This window comes from Boleophthalmus pectinirostris, unplaced genomic scaffold (genome assembly GCF_026225935.1).
Source record: "Boleophthalmus pectinirostris isolate CB_2022bp ecotype Guang Dong unplaced genomic scaffold, ASM2622593v1 HiC_scaffold_23, whole genome shotgun sequence".
Classification (NCBI taxonomy): domain Eukaryota; kingdom Metazoa; phylum Chordata; class Actinopteri; order Gobiiformes; family Gobiidae; genus Boleophthalmus; species Boleophthalmus pectinirostris.
The window spans coordinates 19,260,817-19,277,555 of record NW_026571207.1 but is presented as its reverse complement, the minus strand read 5'-3'; the positions used below and the strand labels follow the sequence as shown (position 1 = coordinate 19,277,555).

Sequence of the window (16,739 nt, the reverse complement as noted above, 5' to 3'; positions counted from 1 at the left end):
TTAAGTAAAGGTTTGCACCCCCCCAGGCAGTGTGCAGTAGTGGGGTAATTACTCTAGTTACCCTTCAGTTAAAAGTAAATATGCATTGCATTTCAAATTATGGCATCATTCAGTGCAAACAAATATATTATTGTAATACCAAAGGTTGAAGTAATATTAGGAATTGTGCAATATCTTAACCTTTTTGAAAACAGACTGTAAAAACAAAGGAAATGATGCAACATGCTGTAGTAGATTAGTCAAACAATGAGGCAGAACTGGTAAATGTTATATATAAACATATATACACACACATTATTAATCTTAGTGCAACGTTTTGAACAGACAAATCTTCAAGCCAAGATTCCAAAGTCTCTAATTCACTGTCTAATTTCTGTCTACATTCCATGAACTTTTTTCTCCCAAAGCTATAAATATCCTGCTTGTCAGATTGAGACCAAGTTGCTTTATGGAAAAAGGGGAAACATTTGGGCAGTATAGATAGATGGGGGGTAAGTGGTAAAAGGAGGGAAAGCTTTGGGGTTTTGCAAGGGTTTAGTTTAAATGAAACCAGGTGTGTTGTGGGACCAGAAGAGGGGGCATTGAGTAAGAGGATGGGGGGTGCATGTGGCAGGGCACTGTGCTTGAATCTGAGAGTTGTTGTTCTGCCTGCGATTCGGACAGATTCGTAATTGTGGTATTTGGGCCGCAGACCAGGAATTTGCATCCTGGGGGGTCAGGCCAAGGGGGTTTGGAGAGTGGAGGATGGCAGTGCAGGGGGCCAGAAGGGGGGTCAGAATGGGCCGTCCCTCTCTCTCCATGTCTGTCTCATTGCTCGTCCTCCCTCCCATTGCATGTGTTCAGCTGCTCCAGCTGTCGTGCTCCACTCACTCTCTCAGGGCCAACAGGCTGAGTTCAGGGAGCACTTCTGGACACTAGCTCAGCCGGTCACTCACAGCCGCAACCAGGAAGGAGAGGTCACAGGAGACTGAAGACACATCTGTGAGTTTATGTTTCTTATTATATTTAGAGTGAAGTAGCCATTCATTCACATGCAAGAAAGCCTGATTATGCCCACGAACTAGAGGTAAGATGCTCCCTGTTCGTGTCACAGCTGCACTAGTGTTTTGGCCTGGAATGTTTGAATGTTGGGATGAGCCATGGCAATGTGGTCTGCAGTCTGCTTTTAGGAGGTATTTCAGGAACTGCAATGAAGTAGACAGGAAGAGAGTCTCTGACTCACAGGACAAACACTTTACATTGCAAAATAAACCTGATTCCTTTTAATACACTCAAAGCCATTCAATTTCATGTATAAAGTTGTATGTCACAGCTATGCTATACTTGCGTGATAAAATATTACCAGCAATGATACAGTATGGTCATTATTTCCAACCAGTGTGACAGGAAAATGTTACAATAGGCAGAGTTTTTGATCTGATGATCCACTGACAAGTCTTGATACAATGAACATGCATGCTGTGCACTTCAGCACCTCTGAGCTGGTTTACACAGGGACAGAGTCAGGGAGGCAGGTTCACTGAGTCCTGCTGCTTATGAACAGCACATCAAAAGTTCACATGACACCATATCTCTTCAGTTTACATAATGTGATGCAGTAGTGATGTGACAAATCATGTCACACAGAGATAAATGAAGGAAACTGGAATAGTTGATATCTAAAACCACAGTATGTGTAACAGGTGTTGGTGTATTCATTCAGAATAATGCCTGATGATTCTAAACTTTAATTCATTCAGTGACATCCTCCACACAAGGTCGTGATGAGAGGTTGGCTCCATTTGCTCTCTTAGAAGAACTATGAGGGGGTTTTCCATAACTTTATACTCTGGGAACCACAGTAGTAACAGGGCATCCCAGCTCAAAAACAGCACCCACAGCCTCACCACGGGGCATTCCAGAAGTCCACCCTCATTTGGTCTGGAGAGGTACCAACCGAACCCCCCCCCCTGACTGAATGCTTGGTTTTGGGTGACATTTTTTTCTGTCTGTAGGGGTCAGGGAGTCCCGAACCAAGGGGTCACATGACTGTCTGGTTTAATGCTGGTATATTTTAATCATTACTGGACATAGTTTATTTCTTTTTGATGGTAGCTCACAAATGGCTGGTTATGTCATCCAGTTAGTATGTTTAGAGTGTCCACGTCACCCTGTGGTCTTTTGTTTGTCCAAACATGCTATAAAACAATAAGCGGTGCCATAACTGTGGTGTGTGGAGTCGCAGTGTCTCTCCATGCACGTAGACAGATGTGATTATAACCTTTACTCCATGAGCTACTCTATGAACTCTTACATTAGGCTGGGTCACTGATCATTTCTGCAAGAAGTGTAAAACTTTGGAGAAATTGAAAAGATAATTTGGGCTTGATTATTTATGTGAATGAAAATTAGCCAAATCTCTTGGTTTGAATTTGGACAAAGGCCACTCTGAAAGAACAGTTAACTTCGTCAAGAGTGGAACAATATGATGGGAAGCTTTCTCAGAAAAGATTCCTCTAAAATAAAGGAATCAAACTCCCAGTTGGATCTATAAACAGTGAGTCAAATCCAGGAGCCATGTTTTCATTGTCAGTTTAAACTCTGGCTTTTATGATCACTGATGAATGGAGTTCAGGTGTTGATTCTAATGTTGCCTTGTTGGTCCTTTCTCTTCTCTCTCTGATAAACAGGTGCCCCCGTGAGGCTGTTGTGTTCTCCACGCGCTGCCTTTCCACTTTACGGCAGCGCAGGCACCGCAGTGTGCATGTTTGTGTTTGTCTATTCTTGTTTGTCACCCATCAGTTAGTGCATTAATATGCAGAGTGTGTGTGTGTCTGTGTTGTGCGTGTGCATATGTATGTCTGTGCTCCTCCGCAGTGCTATTTCACAGCCTCCCACAGAAAGTGACACCTACACGGTAAGGATGGATGACTCTCCTCTAATGTTGTTCCTTCTCTGATTATCCTTTTACCTTGTCATAATAATTTTATGTTTGGAGGTAAATTAGTCCTTGCTTATACCCTCCTCCCCATAATCATCTTGCTCAAATTTCCATGGCCTTTTCCAGTTCTTAGGAGTTATGGCAGGGGGTAATTTTAGTTTTAATTCCATGGTTCTTTCAGTCGTTCATTTAATTTTCCATGCAGGTTGCAGCAGTTTATTTTTCTTTTAAATGATCGTAACTCTTTTTTCCCAAACATTGGCCATAAAATACATCTGTTCACAGTGACATTTTGGCTTAAGAAGGCTAGTTGAAAACGCCACATTCACTTAAGCTTACACAGGCTCTAGTTCACTTTGGCTCAGTGTTGCTTCTCGAACAACAAACCCCTCAGTGAGCTAGTGTTGTTTTTCATGCCGTGCCAACAGGAATTTATTATGTCTTATGAACATATTTTGCAACTCCCTGGCTCAGAGCAACTTTCCACCGTTTCTCACACTCTCTCTGTAGGAATGCACAGATGGGTATCATTGGGACCCTCAGACTGAACATTGCAAAGGTAAAGTGTATAATATATAAATAATAAAGTGTATTTTCTTGTCTTTCTACTGTAAAACATCTTTTATCTGGCAGACATTAATGAGTGTGAGACTATCCCTGATGCCTGCAAAGGAGAGATGAAGTGCTTCAACCACTATGGAGGGTACCTGTGTTTGCCCCGCTCTGCGTCAGTCATCCCTGCTCCAGAGCCTCCCATCACACCCACAGAGACCTTCAACCCCTGTCCTCTGGGCTATGAGCCGCAGGGCGACAGCTGCGTTGGTAGGTGTCAGCGGGTTAGTAGTTACGTCGCCCACAGGGGCCAGGTGGCAATAGGACAAGCCATAATAAGCCTGTTCTTGTGATTTTACTGTGAGGGACATGTGGCTGGAGCAGGTGTTGGGTTGGGGGAAGCCTGATGCCAAGTGTGTAGGTGTGAGTGAATATTCACAGGGGGTAGACACACAGTCAGACAGTAAGAATTTGAAAGATTTCACACAGTGACAGCTGCTGTGTTTTATGTCCATTTGATGGCTTGTCATGTCTGTGATTCTTAAGTGCAAATGGGGACAAGAGCATCTGTCCTCTGCTCAGTCACATCAGGTATCTGTATCTTTGGACAGATATTGATGAATGTGAGAGGGATGAACACGACTGCCAACCCAGCCAACAGTGCATCAACACACTTGGTGCCTTCACCTGCCAGTGTCCTGAAGGTTACCGCAAAGTTGGCACTGAATGCATTGGTGAGTTTATTGGTCTTCTAGATTTAGTAACAGAGAATGTTGTTGTTGGAGTTTAATAAATTGGAGTCTTTCTCCTGCAGACATCGATGAGTGCAGGTACAGATACTGCCAGCACCGCTGTGTTAATGTCCCTGGGTCCTTCTCCTGCCAGTGTGAACCAGGCTTCCAGCTGGCAGGCAACAACCGCTCCTGCATCGGTAAGTGTGACCACATCCCACATCATTATGTGGCTTTACTTTCACACAAACTCCAAGCTAAATTTAACTCCAGAGTTGGCAAAAAGTTGCTGTGAGTGGAAAATGACCAAGCAAATTTTACAGGCTGTTCTTACTTTTACTCTGGGTCTGTTACTGGTTACATCATCTTTAACTGGCTCAGTTTTTATATTGATTAATTTCATAGTACAATGCATCATCATTGGTTTTACTGGAGCATCTTTCTATTTGATCTTTACAGATGTGAATGAGTGTGACATGGGTGCTCCCTGCTCCCAGAGGTGTTACAACACGTATGGCACCTTCCTGTGTCGCTGCGATCAGGGCTACGAGCTGGGACCTGATGGCTTTGTCTGCAATGGTAGGAAAGATGTCTGTCTCTACTACAAAGTATATGTCTCAGTGGAAAATTAGTTGTCTGACTTTAATCTGCAGATATTGACGAGTGCAGTTATTCAAGTTACTTGTGCCAGTACCAGTGTGTTAATGAACCTGGGAAGTTTTCCTGTGAATGTCCAGAAGGATATCAGCTGCTAGGCACTAGGCTTTGCCAAGGTAAGCTCCTGTTTCTCAAATCTTCTTTTCTGCAGCCCAGCCCCATGTTGGACTCTGCTTTTTTAACAGACATAAATGAATGTGAAACTGGTGAGCACCAATGCACGGAGGCACAGACATGTGTGAACATTCATGGACGTTACCAGTGCGTTGACACAAACCGGTGCCAGGACCCTTATGTCCAAGTGTCTGAGAAGTGAGTGACTGACTTCATCACTGGTATAAAATGTGCATCATCTATCTCATATCAGCCTTTGTACAGGTAACTGCACAAATATAGGTTACATCAAGTATTCAAAATACAAGCCCTAATAAAAAGTCCCTCAAAATGATATTTTTAAACATGTTTCAGAGTGGTACAAAAACTATTAGAGCCCACCATAGTTGGTAGGTACTTGGTAGGCTTAGGACAATTAACATACCTCACTGTTAAAAATCTGTTAAAACACTGTTACTGTTCAGTTGTAAAATTACCCCATCTGCTGGTTAATTTATGAAGTGCAGTTTGTTGTAAGGCATCAGTAACACTAATGAATGTGCTACTATTTGTGTTCAGCCGTTGTGTGTGCCCTGTCAACAAACCTGCCTGTCGTGAGTTGCCTTTCTCCATTGTCCACCGCTACATGAGCATCACCTCTGAGCGATCAGTCCCATCGGACATCTTCCAAATCCAGGCTACGAGTGTGTCCTCGGGTGCCTACAACACCTTTCGAATTCGCTCTGGAGATGACAATGGCGATTTCTACATTAGAGTAAGACACAAATAACAGTTATAAAATGATTCAAGGGTCAATAAAAATGCTAAAATACTAGAAAAATTTTAAGTTAAAGCACATATGACAGGATAAACTACCAGTTTCCCTAAAACATAAAATGCAATATGTAACAATGTGTTTAGTTACCCCAAGTTTATTGAAGTTTTTATTTCTACTTCTCTGGTTGGACAAAGGCAACAGATGAAAGTCATTTCAGAACTGTTACCAAGCAACCAAAGTGTACATGAGGGCTTTTCTATTATACATAACCTATTCTCTGCCAAAAATCTACTTTTGCTAAATTAATGTTCAAACCGCTATACATGTATATGTGTTTTTTGCATATGATATTGACTTCTATGGTTGGAATTCTGTTATGTGTTTTAGCACTCAACACTATTTTGCTTATTTTTTCAGCTTTTCAACTTCACAAACTGCTATTTGATTGGTGTACTGGTGTACAACTTTTATTATTCTTATCCCACCAATCAATAATTGAAAAAACAATCACAACTTATATACTAAGGACATGCCTCAGCAGTAAAATCTAGCAACCCAAAGAAAGGAACACATTTCAGATTTCTTTGTTTATTTTGTAAATATACAACATGGCAGTTCATTTTCTACCTTTCATCTGGCATTGGCTTTGTCCATGTGTAGAGTACTCTATGAAATAGAGTATATACTCCAGCTTTCTGTTGCTTGGTGATGTTGATACTCACTGATATCTTTGTTGTTTTGCAGCAAATCAATAACATCAGTGCCATGCTTGTATTGGCTCGAGCTGTCTCTGGGCCCAGAGAGTACACACTGGATCTGGAGATGGTGTCCGTAAATCCACGTCTCAGCTATCAGGGCAGTTACCAAAGTAGCTCCGCCTTGAGACTGTCCATCTACGTTGGCCCATACTCCTTTTAAAGGGAAAGAAATGAATCAGTTGAACCAATCACTGTGATGTTTAAATTGTTGCTTTTTTTTACAAACACAAGTTGAATATATAATACAGTACAATGCACAACACATGTCTAGTATTTCACAGATGCAGCACTAAATAATATTAGCACCAATACATCTATCTAAGAGCTGCGTGGTCAATATATGTATCCGATTGGATCCTGATGCTACTCACATCTGCTGTGGGTGAGAAAAATTGTGCGTGGCATTTTTTCTGCCAGCCTTCAGGTGAAATGATTCATACTGCCGTCACCACAATAGTCTGTTTTCCACCGGTTTACAGCATTATCTTCCACTCTGCCTTGTTTGTCATTTTATAATTCTTGTCAGCCCTGTTTCTTGTTGACACACATGATTCAGTAACCACTCGCATCCGACCTCACGACCTCTACACTCCTTTCCATGTATTCTCTGTCTGCTGTTTGTCCCCTTTTTTTTTACATTGTAATTGTGATGGTTATTGGAATTTAAATAAATACAAATATTTTATTTTAGTCCCATTTCATAAAACACTGATACATCTGATACAACACTGATGGTGTGGTTATTATTGCTAAACTGAATAGGTTTACCGTTGACAGCATAGTGTTAACTGAAGCTGAACATAAACAAGAGCAATTGAGGGGGTAGAGAAGAGAGTGGGGAAAGCCCTTATTCCATAGACCAGTGCCTCATCCCACACAAACTCCCATCTGCTTCCACTGGTGGGGGGTGATGACTCACACATGAAATTGCCTTTACGTTATCAAATACACAGTGATGGACCACCAGGGGGCAGCAGATACTACAGATATTCCGCTAAATAAGCAGTGGTTTTATAACCCAACAATTGCTGCCATTTCCATGAACTTATGAGGGTGAGGTTTGAAAGTTTCAAACCCACTTTTACATAATATACATAGTTATATAGTGTATTCTATTGTCCTGTAACTGCTTGTAAAAGCATGGATGGAGAGCAGTGTAGTGGTAGGCTATATGAGGTGTGTTCATGCCCAAATGGTGACCAAATGGTGTGGAAAAGTTGAGGGTATTCAGGTATGAGTTTCAACTCTTCCTTTGGTGATTACAGAGCAGAGCAACGTGCCTCATCCACACAGTGGGCAGGGAGCAGTGAGGGGGAGTGGGTGTTTACATAGGCACCATGTGCCGGAGCCTGGTAGTGCCCACACAGAGCACGAGGAGGAGAGCGCTGGCAGGAGGTTTGGACTCAAACAACTTCTTTTCCAGCAACTTTGACTGAGCCTGGATGCAATGCTAGTTTAGGGAGGGTACTAAACCACAGTGGGGGACAATGAGGAACACAAACTAGACCAAAAGGCCAGAGTGCACCAAATCATTCAGGTGTTCATCTGCTGATCAATACTGTCCCCAGGTCTCTCTCTTTGAACTGCCCTTATTGCATTACAAAAACCCTCTTTACCTAGCACACCACAATTCAGGTATTGCATTTATGAATAGAGGAGCAAGGTAGAGAGCCATTTCATCCACCCACACCACCAGAGAGCCCAGATTAGTTCATTACGCAAAACAGCGGCCAGTGGAATCTGTGGGACTTCAAAACAGGCTGTACAATACAACAGGAGGCTCAAGGGCTGGTCAGGAAGAGAAATGAGAGTGGGAGGCAGGAAATGGATCTCTTTGCATGTTTTACATACACAATAATAAACAGAGGGTGTAGGTATATACCAAGCAGATCAAAATCATGACAGTTGAAGAAATGGTATCACAACAATTACAATTAAATAAAGATGAACAAACATGTTGAACTAACTTTGACTTTAACTATCACTTTAAATGTGCTACTAATTTTTCGCTCAGTAATAAAATCTATTGCCTTGTAAGCTGTAGAGATAATTAGCTTATTAATTAGACCACTCCGATTACAGGTTAAGCTACATATGTTTATTAGCAGAGGTCAGTGTCATTTTACACACCAACTGGGGTCATATGACATTTGTCTAATTAAATTTGAACTGTTGTAATGTGATGGCAAACAGTTTCTCTTTGAAAAGCTCTGTTAGTTTATATAAGGCTGCACCTATATGCTACCTACTCAACTTCACCTTCAATTTCTTTACATATTGCGTAAATGTGGTTGCCAAGAATCGACAACATGTTGCTAGGGCGGTGTGGGTGTACAGCAGCAATAGGGCCTCACTCTGAAAAGACATCCAAGCCTGAACACATTCAGACTGATGCAGATACTTCAACAATAAACATAAAGCTCACAAGGCTATGTGTTATGGCTGTTGGCTATCAAAATTTTATTTGACTACTTGTCAAATGGTTGCCAAAGGGGAGTGATATACAACTGCTAACAGTGTTGGGAAGGTTACTTTTAAAATGTATTCCCTTACAGATTACAGATTACATACCCCAAAATGTAGTTTGTAACGTAATCCATTAAATTACTTAAAGTGAGTAACGTAATCTGATTACTTTGGATTACTTGATATTGTTATGCTTTTTAAACTACATGAACGTACCAACCACGTCCTGAAAATTCTTGTTCTCTTCAAATTCTCTGTTGAGCCCAAGTCTCCATAAATAAGCAACTGTTTGCTATAGAGAAGCAAAGACCAAGAAATCATAACATAATTGTCTGCTAAAAGAAAATAAAAAACCCAGTCTTTACTTAAGCATATAAAAAATATTATTGATAGAGAAATGATTTCTATATGAGATCACTGCTGCCTTAAATTATGTTCACTCTACTGATAGGTGTCATATTGTTTAGACCTGGTTTAGTCCTGGTTTAGTTCTGGTTTAGTCCTGGTTTTAGACCTGGTTTTAGTCCTGCATTAGTCCTGCTTTAGTCCTGCTTTTAGACCTGGTTTAGTCCATCTTTCAGACCTGGTTTAATACTGGTTTAGTCCTGGTTTTAGACCTGGTTTAGTCCTGGTTTAGTCTTGGTTTAGTCCTGCTTTTAGTCCTGGTTTAGCCCAAAATGTGAAAACCAGAAAATACCGCCATGTAATCCATTTATTTCAACGAAGTAACTGTAATCCAATTACCACTCACTGAAACAGTAACTGTAACTGAATACAATTACTCATAATTTGTATTCTGATTACGTAATCCCGCTACATGTAATCCGTTACTCCCCAACACTGACTGCTAATGTGATTGTTATTATATTATAATTAATTGGTTGAGGAGCAACAGGTAAAACTTGTGATTGTCTCTGTTCTTGTGTATAGTAGTGCAGTCTTTTCTGAGTCTATGATTTTTGTTTTTAGTGAATGAGCAGAGGTATAAAGCTTTCCATTAAGGACTACAGATCCCACAAACTATGAACTGAATGTACGTAACTTAATTTTAGTTACATTAAAAGCAAAAGGACACAGCCTCCATCAAAGCATCATACTTTTACCAATGCTTATTTTTTTGGTATTTTGCTACAACAACCAAAGTACAATCCTCTAAACGTATTTCTACCCAACACTGACAAAACTATAACAGCGTCAGCCATAGCACAAAAACAAACCACTACTGAGCAAACTCAACTCTAAAATGGTTTTACATAAGTGTCATAAGTCAACATGATATCAAGATACTGGTGCTGGGTGCTGAACTGCAATGTTTCATGTGATTTTATTAATAGAAACAATGCCACTCAGTCACAGTTTTTATAGGAAAAATTAACCAATGTGGCACCTGTGGTTGTTTTTTTTTAGCAGCATACAGGTCCTTGTTTGTGTGAATGTATTTTTAGTCGTGCTATAGATAGATGGCTGGTTTCTATGTGGAGCTGACAAGTAATTGACCTTGTCCATTCATGAATGAGCCCTGAATGAATGAATCAGTAAATTGCTCATAACAGCTACAAGGGGGAGTAAGTGGGGGACAAAATGATGTAAAGGTGACATTATTTTGTGGTGGCAGCCATGTGATCATGAAACATAAAAAAAATCTGGTCAAGAGATGTTTATTTTGGGCATCTTTTGCACAAAGACATTAAGGGTAATAGGAAAAGGCTAAGAAAAGAACATGGTGCAGATGTGGATATCTGTTCTTGTCTGTGGGGGGTTATGAAATTGGGGTAAGAATGAATGGGGGAGAGAAGTGAAGAGAGCGAGTCTCAGTGAAAGCTCTGCTGCTAGGAGGTCTCTCATGATGTAACACATCTACATCATGTTGCCATAGCAACCCTGCATCAGCACCAAGGAACTGGAGAGAAAGGGCATATGTTGGATAATAAAAAACATACACAAAAGAAGATATACAGTACATATAAACAAGGGAGCTAAAAATACAGCTGAAGGTTGTTTTTCCCTTCTTATTTTCACATTATCTGTTCTAATATCCTTGAGCAGACAGTTTCATTCAGGATAATAAAGCCAACTCCATCCTCTATAAAAATATCTATTTAGATTCTCTCTTGGCTGTGATGCTGGACCTTGAGCAGACAAAGAGCACTAACGTAACTATGAGCGCCCGTGAAAACTTGTGTCTCCTGTTTTCTCCCTGGAAGCTAAAAATAAGCATAATACTGAGAGCAGCAGATAGGTACAAGGTTGTAACTCACAAAAACAGAATGAAGCAAAAAGTGGACATATGTTGGAAATATATACGAGAATTACAATGTAGCAAGAATTGGCAGCATATCTGGATACAATCTCCGCACATTTTTAGAAGAGACGATTGTGTGAAAGACATCAGCAGTTACATCTGTCACTAAGGGCTGCAACGGCTTCACAAGAAGCCTCAGGGTGAGAGAGGAGTGAATAAATAAGGGGCAAGTATAATTTTAATAATTATATTTTGAGGGGCCTGTGAAAAGTTGTTACAAATCAAATATACCATTCATGTCTTTCAGTTATGAGGTCTTGATTGAGTATACAATGCATGATACTGTTATTTGTATGACTGACTCCTCAGTGACCACTTGCAAAGGAACTATTTGATTCAGTTGTTAGTTCACATTGCTTTGGTTCATATGCAGTCAGAAAATAATATGCCAAAATATTGCGGATGTGTTTTTTGATGCCAGTCAGTCAACAATCCGCCATACCACTTTTAAATCACATGTGTGTTATCCCCTAAAAATCCCCAGATTTTTACCCAGTTTTTCACTCAGCTATCCTTTTTACTCCACATCCTCTCACTGCCGCTTGGATGCAGGAGTGGGAGGTGTTGCTAGGCGACAGATTAGCTCCATCCTTTCAAGAAACGGAGCACAGACCTTGACGCTCTGGGTGTAAAAATAAACAGTAAAAGAAAGGCGGCCTTATGGGGAAGAGGACAAGCACATCACCTCTGGCATGTGAAACTTGCTTTTTGTTTACTAAGCATCCACATATTTGAGCAGAACCCAACTTCAGTCAGTGAAGATATTTGCTGTGCACAAACTTTGCAAACTCACAGAAATGTTGCCATGATCTGTCCACTCTGTTCCCTGTGATGTGATGACTAAGGTTGTGGAGGGACATGCTGCTTGTCCCTCATCCGCACGTTCGCTCTCTGCCAAAGAAGTCGAAGCTGTGAAAATCACACCTGTTGGTGAAAAACAGACAAAAAATAAAACTCATGTGTTTGAGTGTCACAGAGAGACCCAGAATAATTGTGGCCTTTCTACAGCTGTCGAGGTGGATAGTGACACACAGTCAGTGTGGGTGAATAAGCGATGAAGAATAAAATGGTTGGGGAGTGACAGAAATTAATGAGGATTTGGGAATGAATCATTGAGCAGAGCTATGAGACAAAAGAGGAACATACCGGTGCATTAAAATTCAAACAAGCTAAATAAAAATGTGTTGCTATAGCTAATACTACCCATTACCAGCCATCTTTGGCTTCTTTAAATACATTTGCTCTGTAGTAATGTCACATATTTAAACTCAGTTTCAATTTTCAAAACTGACAAAAAGGACTTGCTGCATACTACTTTAGATATAATAATGAATTAAAAAACACACCTTTTATGAACTTACAATTGATACTTTGCAGCTGATATCATCAACATCCCCTGGGCGTGTGACACTAACTAGAGGCACTGCTCTTCCTGAAGCTCTGTTATTGAAGTTACATTTTAATCTGAGCTTTATTTTAACACAATCTGACCAGAAAGCACTGAATTATTTGGAACAACAACAGGTGAGTTGATTTGTGCTGTTAAACAAGTCCCTCTCACATAACACTGCAGTCACAAGCTAGCTAGCATTAGCCAACAATTTAACCAACAGTGTTAGCTACTCGCACCTTTTAGTTGAACATTAAACACCTAAAGAGGGCCACTGATCACAGCCTCCTGAAAATGTGTTACCTGATTTTTCAGACACTTTAAAACCCTTTTTGGCTATTCATTAAGCTCACAACACCCCCACTGCCACGTATCAACACGTGTAACACAATATGTCATTCTAATCCATAATAATGTCTTCATTCTGTTTGGTCATAATGCTACTAAAATGTAGAGAGAGCATCCAGATAGCTGCTCAAATCCAACATAGTTTCACTGGTATTTTAGGCATGGATTAGCTTCTGGGTATCAATATTTAACAGGCAATCCTTTCATTTTATTTCATGGAAAAAGCCCGTCCTGTGTGCAGGGACGTCCTGTGCGAGCAATGGAGTGATCAGACAACAGGACCCATCAGCCATGAATATTGAGACAAACTGTGTGTATTTTTGTTTTTTTTTCCTCAAATAGAGCTCACTAATTGGATTCATTTGAGTCCATTTGCTGTCAAGGAGATGAGCACTCATGGTTTGACCCTCGCTCCTCTCACATGCTCCTTTTACAACCATGTTCCCTGTACCTCCACCCACGATGCCAAGTCTAGCCTGTTCATAATATTAACATGACAATAATCCAATGACAGAACTGGAGACAAGTAAGATTTTGCATTAAGAACAGAGATTTTTTTTTTTCATTTTATTTAGAGCACTGGAAATGAATGACTATTTTGGATAATGACTGAATAATATCAGGGTGCATTGCAATGTATTTATAAACAAAAGATAACATGCAAACACACAAATAATAAGCACAACAACAACAACAACATGACCGAGCTACATTATTTTATTGTTATACATGTTACGATGGGTTTTGAACTTAAGGTGAAAGAAAGTTTTCCTACTTTTTTTTCAAAGACTAGTACATATTCAAATCCTTACAACTGATGCAGGACTAAATGGCATTATTGTAGAATGGAACCTGTTTTTACTCTAACTTATGTATAAAAGTAACATTCATTTGCTCAATTCAAGGCAATTGGTTTCCATGGTTTTACCAAGTAAAATGAAATTACTCTTAAAGTAAAGGTTACTACACATTTCAGATTTGCGGAACTGACTGATTATTTGGCACAGCTTCACAACATGAGTTCTATGAATGAAAACTAAAGTATACTTAACTTACTGTGCCTAGTTAGATGAAAGAGGAATTTACTATACACTACACTGAGGAATTGCTTGTAAGCTCAGTTTTAGTTTCACAGTCCACTTTAATCAGATTTTCAAGGCAATCGGTTTGCAAGATTTTTTCAAGTAAGGTCGTCTTACTAGATTTTAGAGTGTGCCAGACTATCTGTACGTCTATACAAACATAATGCATGGCAGCCTATGAATTCTCACTGAAAATGTTATAAAAAGTATAAGTTTTTAGATCATTATTTGATTGAAAATCAGGAAAATTAGATAGAAGTGCAGTTGGTTTATTTGAGACTATTTTAACATAGTGCCTGTTGTACTATGTTCACTTCTGTCCCAGAGGTTAGCATGTATACAGCTCTGAGCATAAATGAGCCTTCATACTGTTTTAGGTATTGCCTGTACATATTATTATGCACTTATAAATGTCAATAGCTCAAATCAGTAATGTAAAATACATTGTCCAAATTGTGCTTCCTGCAAAATCAAATAAATCAAGACAATATACTGTATTTTTATATATACTGCTCAAAAAAATAAAAATAAAGGAGCACTTTGAAAACACATGAGATCTCAATGTGAAAAAAAATAGTTGGATATATACAAATATGGACAGGGCAATGCCTTAGGAACAAAAGGATGCACCTCTTCTAATGGAAATGAACAACAGCTGCACTAGAGTGGCAACAATGAGACAACCCCTAAAAGAGGACTGGTTTTGCATGTGGAGGTCATTTTAAGTTTCTCAGTCTTAGTCTTTTTTTTGGCTGGTTTTCCACTAATGCTAGCCTTGGCTAGAGTGATTATGACTACTGGGAGTATGAGGCCATTCTTTAACCCTACAGAAGTTGCACAGATTGTCCACCTTCTTTAATTTAATGTGTCTCATTATTCTATGAGAGCTGGACAGGGCGGTAGAAGGTCCTCAATCATCAGCAGGACCCATATTTAGAGGAGGAACAGGTTAAGCCCTGCCCGTGGTAGTATGACCTCCAGCAGACCACTGGTGTGAATGTCTGCCCAAACAATCAGAAACAGACTTCATGAGGGTGGCTCGCGGGCACCATGCACTGTAGTGAGCCTTGTGCTCACTGCCCAGCTCGATTGGCATTTGCTAGATGACACTAGAACTAGCAAGTCCACCACTGGTGCCCTGTGCATTTTACAGATTAGAGCAGGTACACACTGAGCACCTGTGATAGACATGAAAGAATCTGGACAAGACAAGGAGAATGCTATGCTGCCTTTAGCATGGCTCAGCATGAGCTGTTTGTTGATTGATCAGTGACTGGCTAGAATACAGCAGTCATTAGGTATCGGATGAAATTCTTGAACCCATTGTTAGACCCTACGCTGGTGCAGTAGGTCCTGGGTTCCTCCTTATGCACGACAATGCCCGGCCTCATATGGCAGTAGTTGGCAGGCAGTATGAAGGGATTGATACACTTGAATGGCCCTCATGATCTCCTGACTTAAAATGCAATAGAACACCTCTGGGACATTATGTTTTAGTTCATCAGACACTGCCAGGTTGCCCCTCAGGCTGTACAGGAGCTCAGTAATGTCCCTACACAGAGGAGGACATCCCACAATACACCATCCATCATTAAGAGCACGACGTTGTCTAACATGCATACAAGCATGTGGGGGACACACAAGATATTGTGAAGCATATTGAGCTGCAGAAATTACATTTTGGCAAAATGGACTAGCCTGTCACATCATTATTTCAGTTAGATTTTCAGGGTGTCTATAAAATTGTAGGCTGAATTTTTAATTCCATGAAATGAGGTGGCATCATTTTGATCCTAAGACAATGCCCTGTCCATATTTGTATAGATATTATTCAGCATATTTTTTTACATTGACATCTGATGTGTTTTCAAAGTGTTCCTTTTTTGAGCAGGATATTATTTTCACCTACACTATAGGCCTATAAATACAAAACACGAGTAATGTGATGACTGCATTTATTCACTCCAATACTGGCTGTCAAAACAGTCCTCTTTATTCTCTATGCTATGGCCAGTGGGGTAGCTTTTGTGCATAAAAACAAAATTGTGTAATTTTTTGGTGATATCTTGTTATTATGAGATTTTTTTTTTTTTCCATTTCTGAGCTAACATTCATTCAAAGCAATTGAGCATTATGGCACCAAGAGCTTGGCTGTGACAAATCTTTCTTGGCTAAGGTTCAAGTTAATCATATCAAGGAAAGTGTTACACTTTCAAAAATTTTACACTTTCACTTGGCACCTTAAAACATGCCACAGTTTTAAGTGCTGAAACATCACCTGAGAACAATATAGTAAAGCAGAATGCAACAGCTTCAAAGTTACAAAACATCCATAAATCTTACAAGTTTGTGTTTGGCTGACAACAGTAATGAGCACACTGTCAATTAAATTATGCAGATGACTGTTTTTTTTTAAAGTGACGAGGATCTAAAGATTTCATGACAAATCACAACCTAATTTAAATTAACTGCAGCTACCTTTTTTCATTTATGGAAATAAAACACATTAGTTATCAGTTTCACTCATTATTATTAATATTAACAGCAACAATAACTATTATTATAATATGTACTGGTTAATTCATTTGTCCTATCAATTAGAACCCATGCATGCAATTTCTAATGTAGACCATTTTAACTCTTGAAGCATAATTTTGAATTT

General features: G+C 39.8%; 1 protein-coding gene across 1 annotated transcript; it reads left to right on the top strand.

The window, feature by feature from the left end:
- The first annotated feature begins 834 nt into the window (after nt 1–834).
- Nucleotides 835–7,174, top strand: efemp2a (EGF containing fibulin extracellular matrix protein 2a). Its single transcript, XM_020923476.2, has 11 exons — nt 835–981; nt 2,670–2,896; nt 3,431–3,479; nt 3,554–3,742; nt 4,084–4,206; nt 4,287–4,403; nt 4,663–4,782; nt 4,857–4,976; nt 5,046–5,172; nt 5,533–5,728; nt 6,476–7,174. The coding sequence occupies exons 2-11, from the start codon at nt 2,795–2,797 to the stop codon at nt 6,647–6,649; spliced, it is 1,317 nt and encodes a 438-aa protein (XP_020779135.1). The 5' UTR covers nt 835–981; nt 2,670–2,794; the 3' UTR covers nt 6,650–7,174.
- Nucleotides 7,175–16,739: the final 9,565 nt, after the last annotated feature.

What these genes read in the sequence shown, in the direction of transcription:
- efemp2a (XM_020923476.2), top strand. Translation starts at nt 2,795, where the DNA reads ATGCAGAGTGTGTGTGTGTCTGTGTTGTGCGTGTGCATATGTATGTCT. An exon ending in CAACAACCGCTCCTGCATCG is followed by an intron (nt 4,404 to 4,662) that starts GTAAGTGTGACC and finishes TGATCTTTACAG; the next exon opens with ATGTGAATGAGTGTGACATG. An exon ending in TATGTCCAAGTGTCTGAGAA is followed by an intron (nt 5,173 to 5,532) that starts GTGAGTGACTGA and finishes ATTTGTGTTCAG; the next exon opens with CCGTTGTGTGTGCCCTGTCA.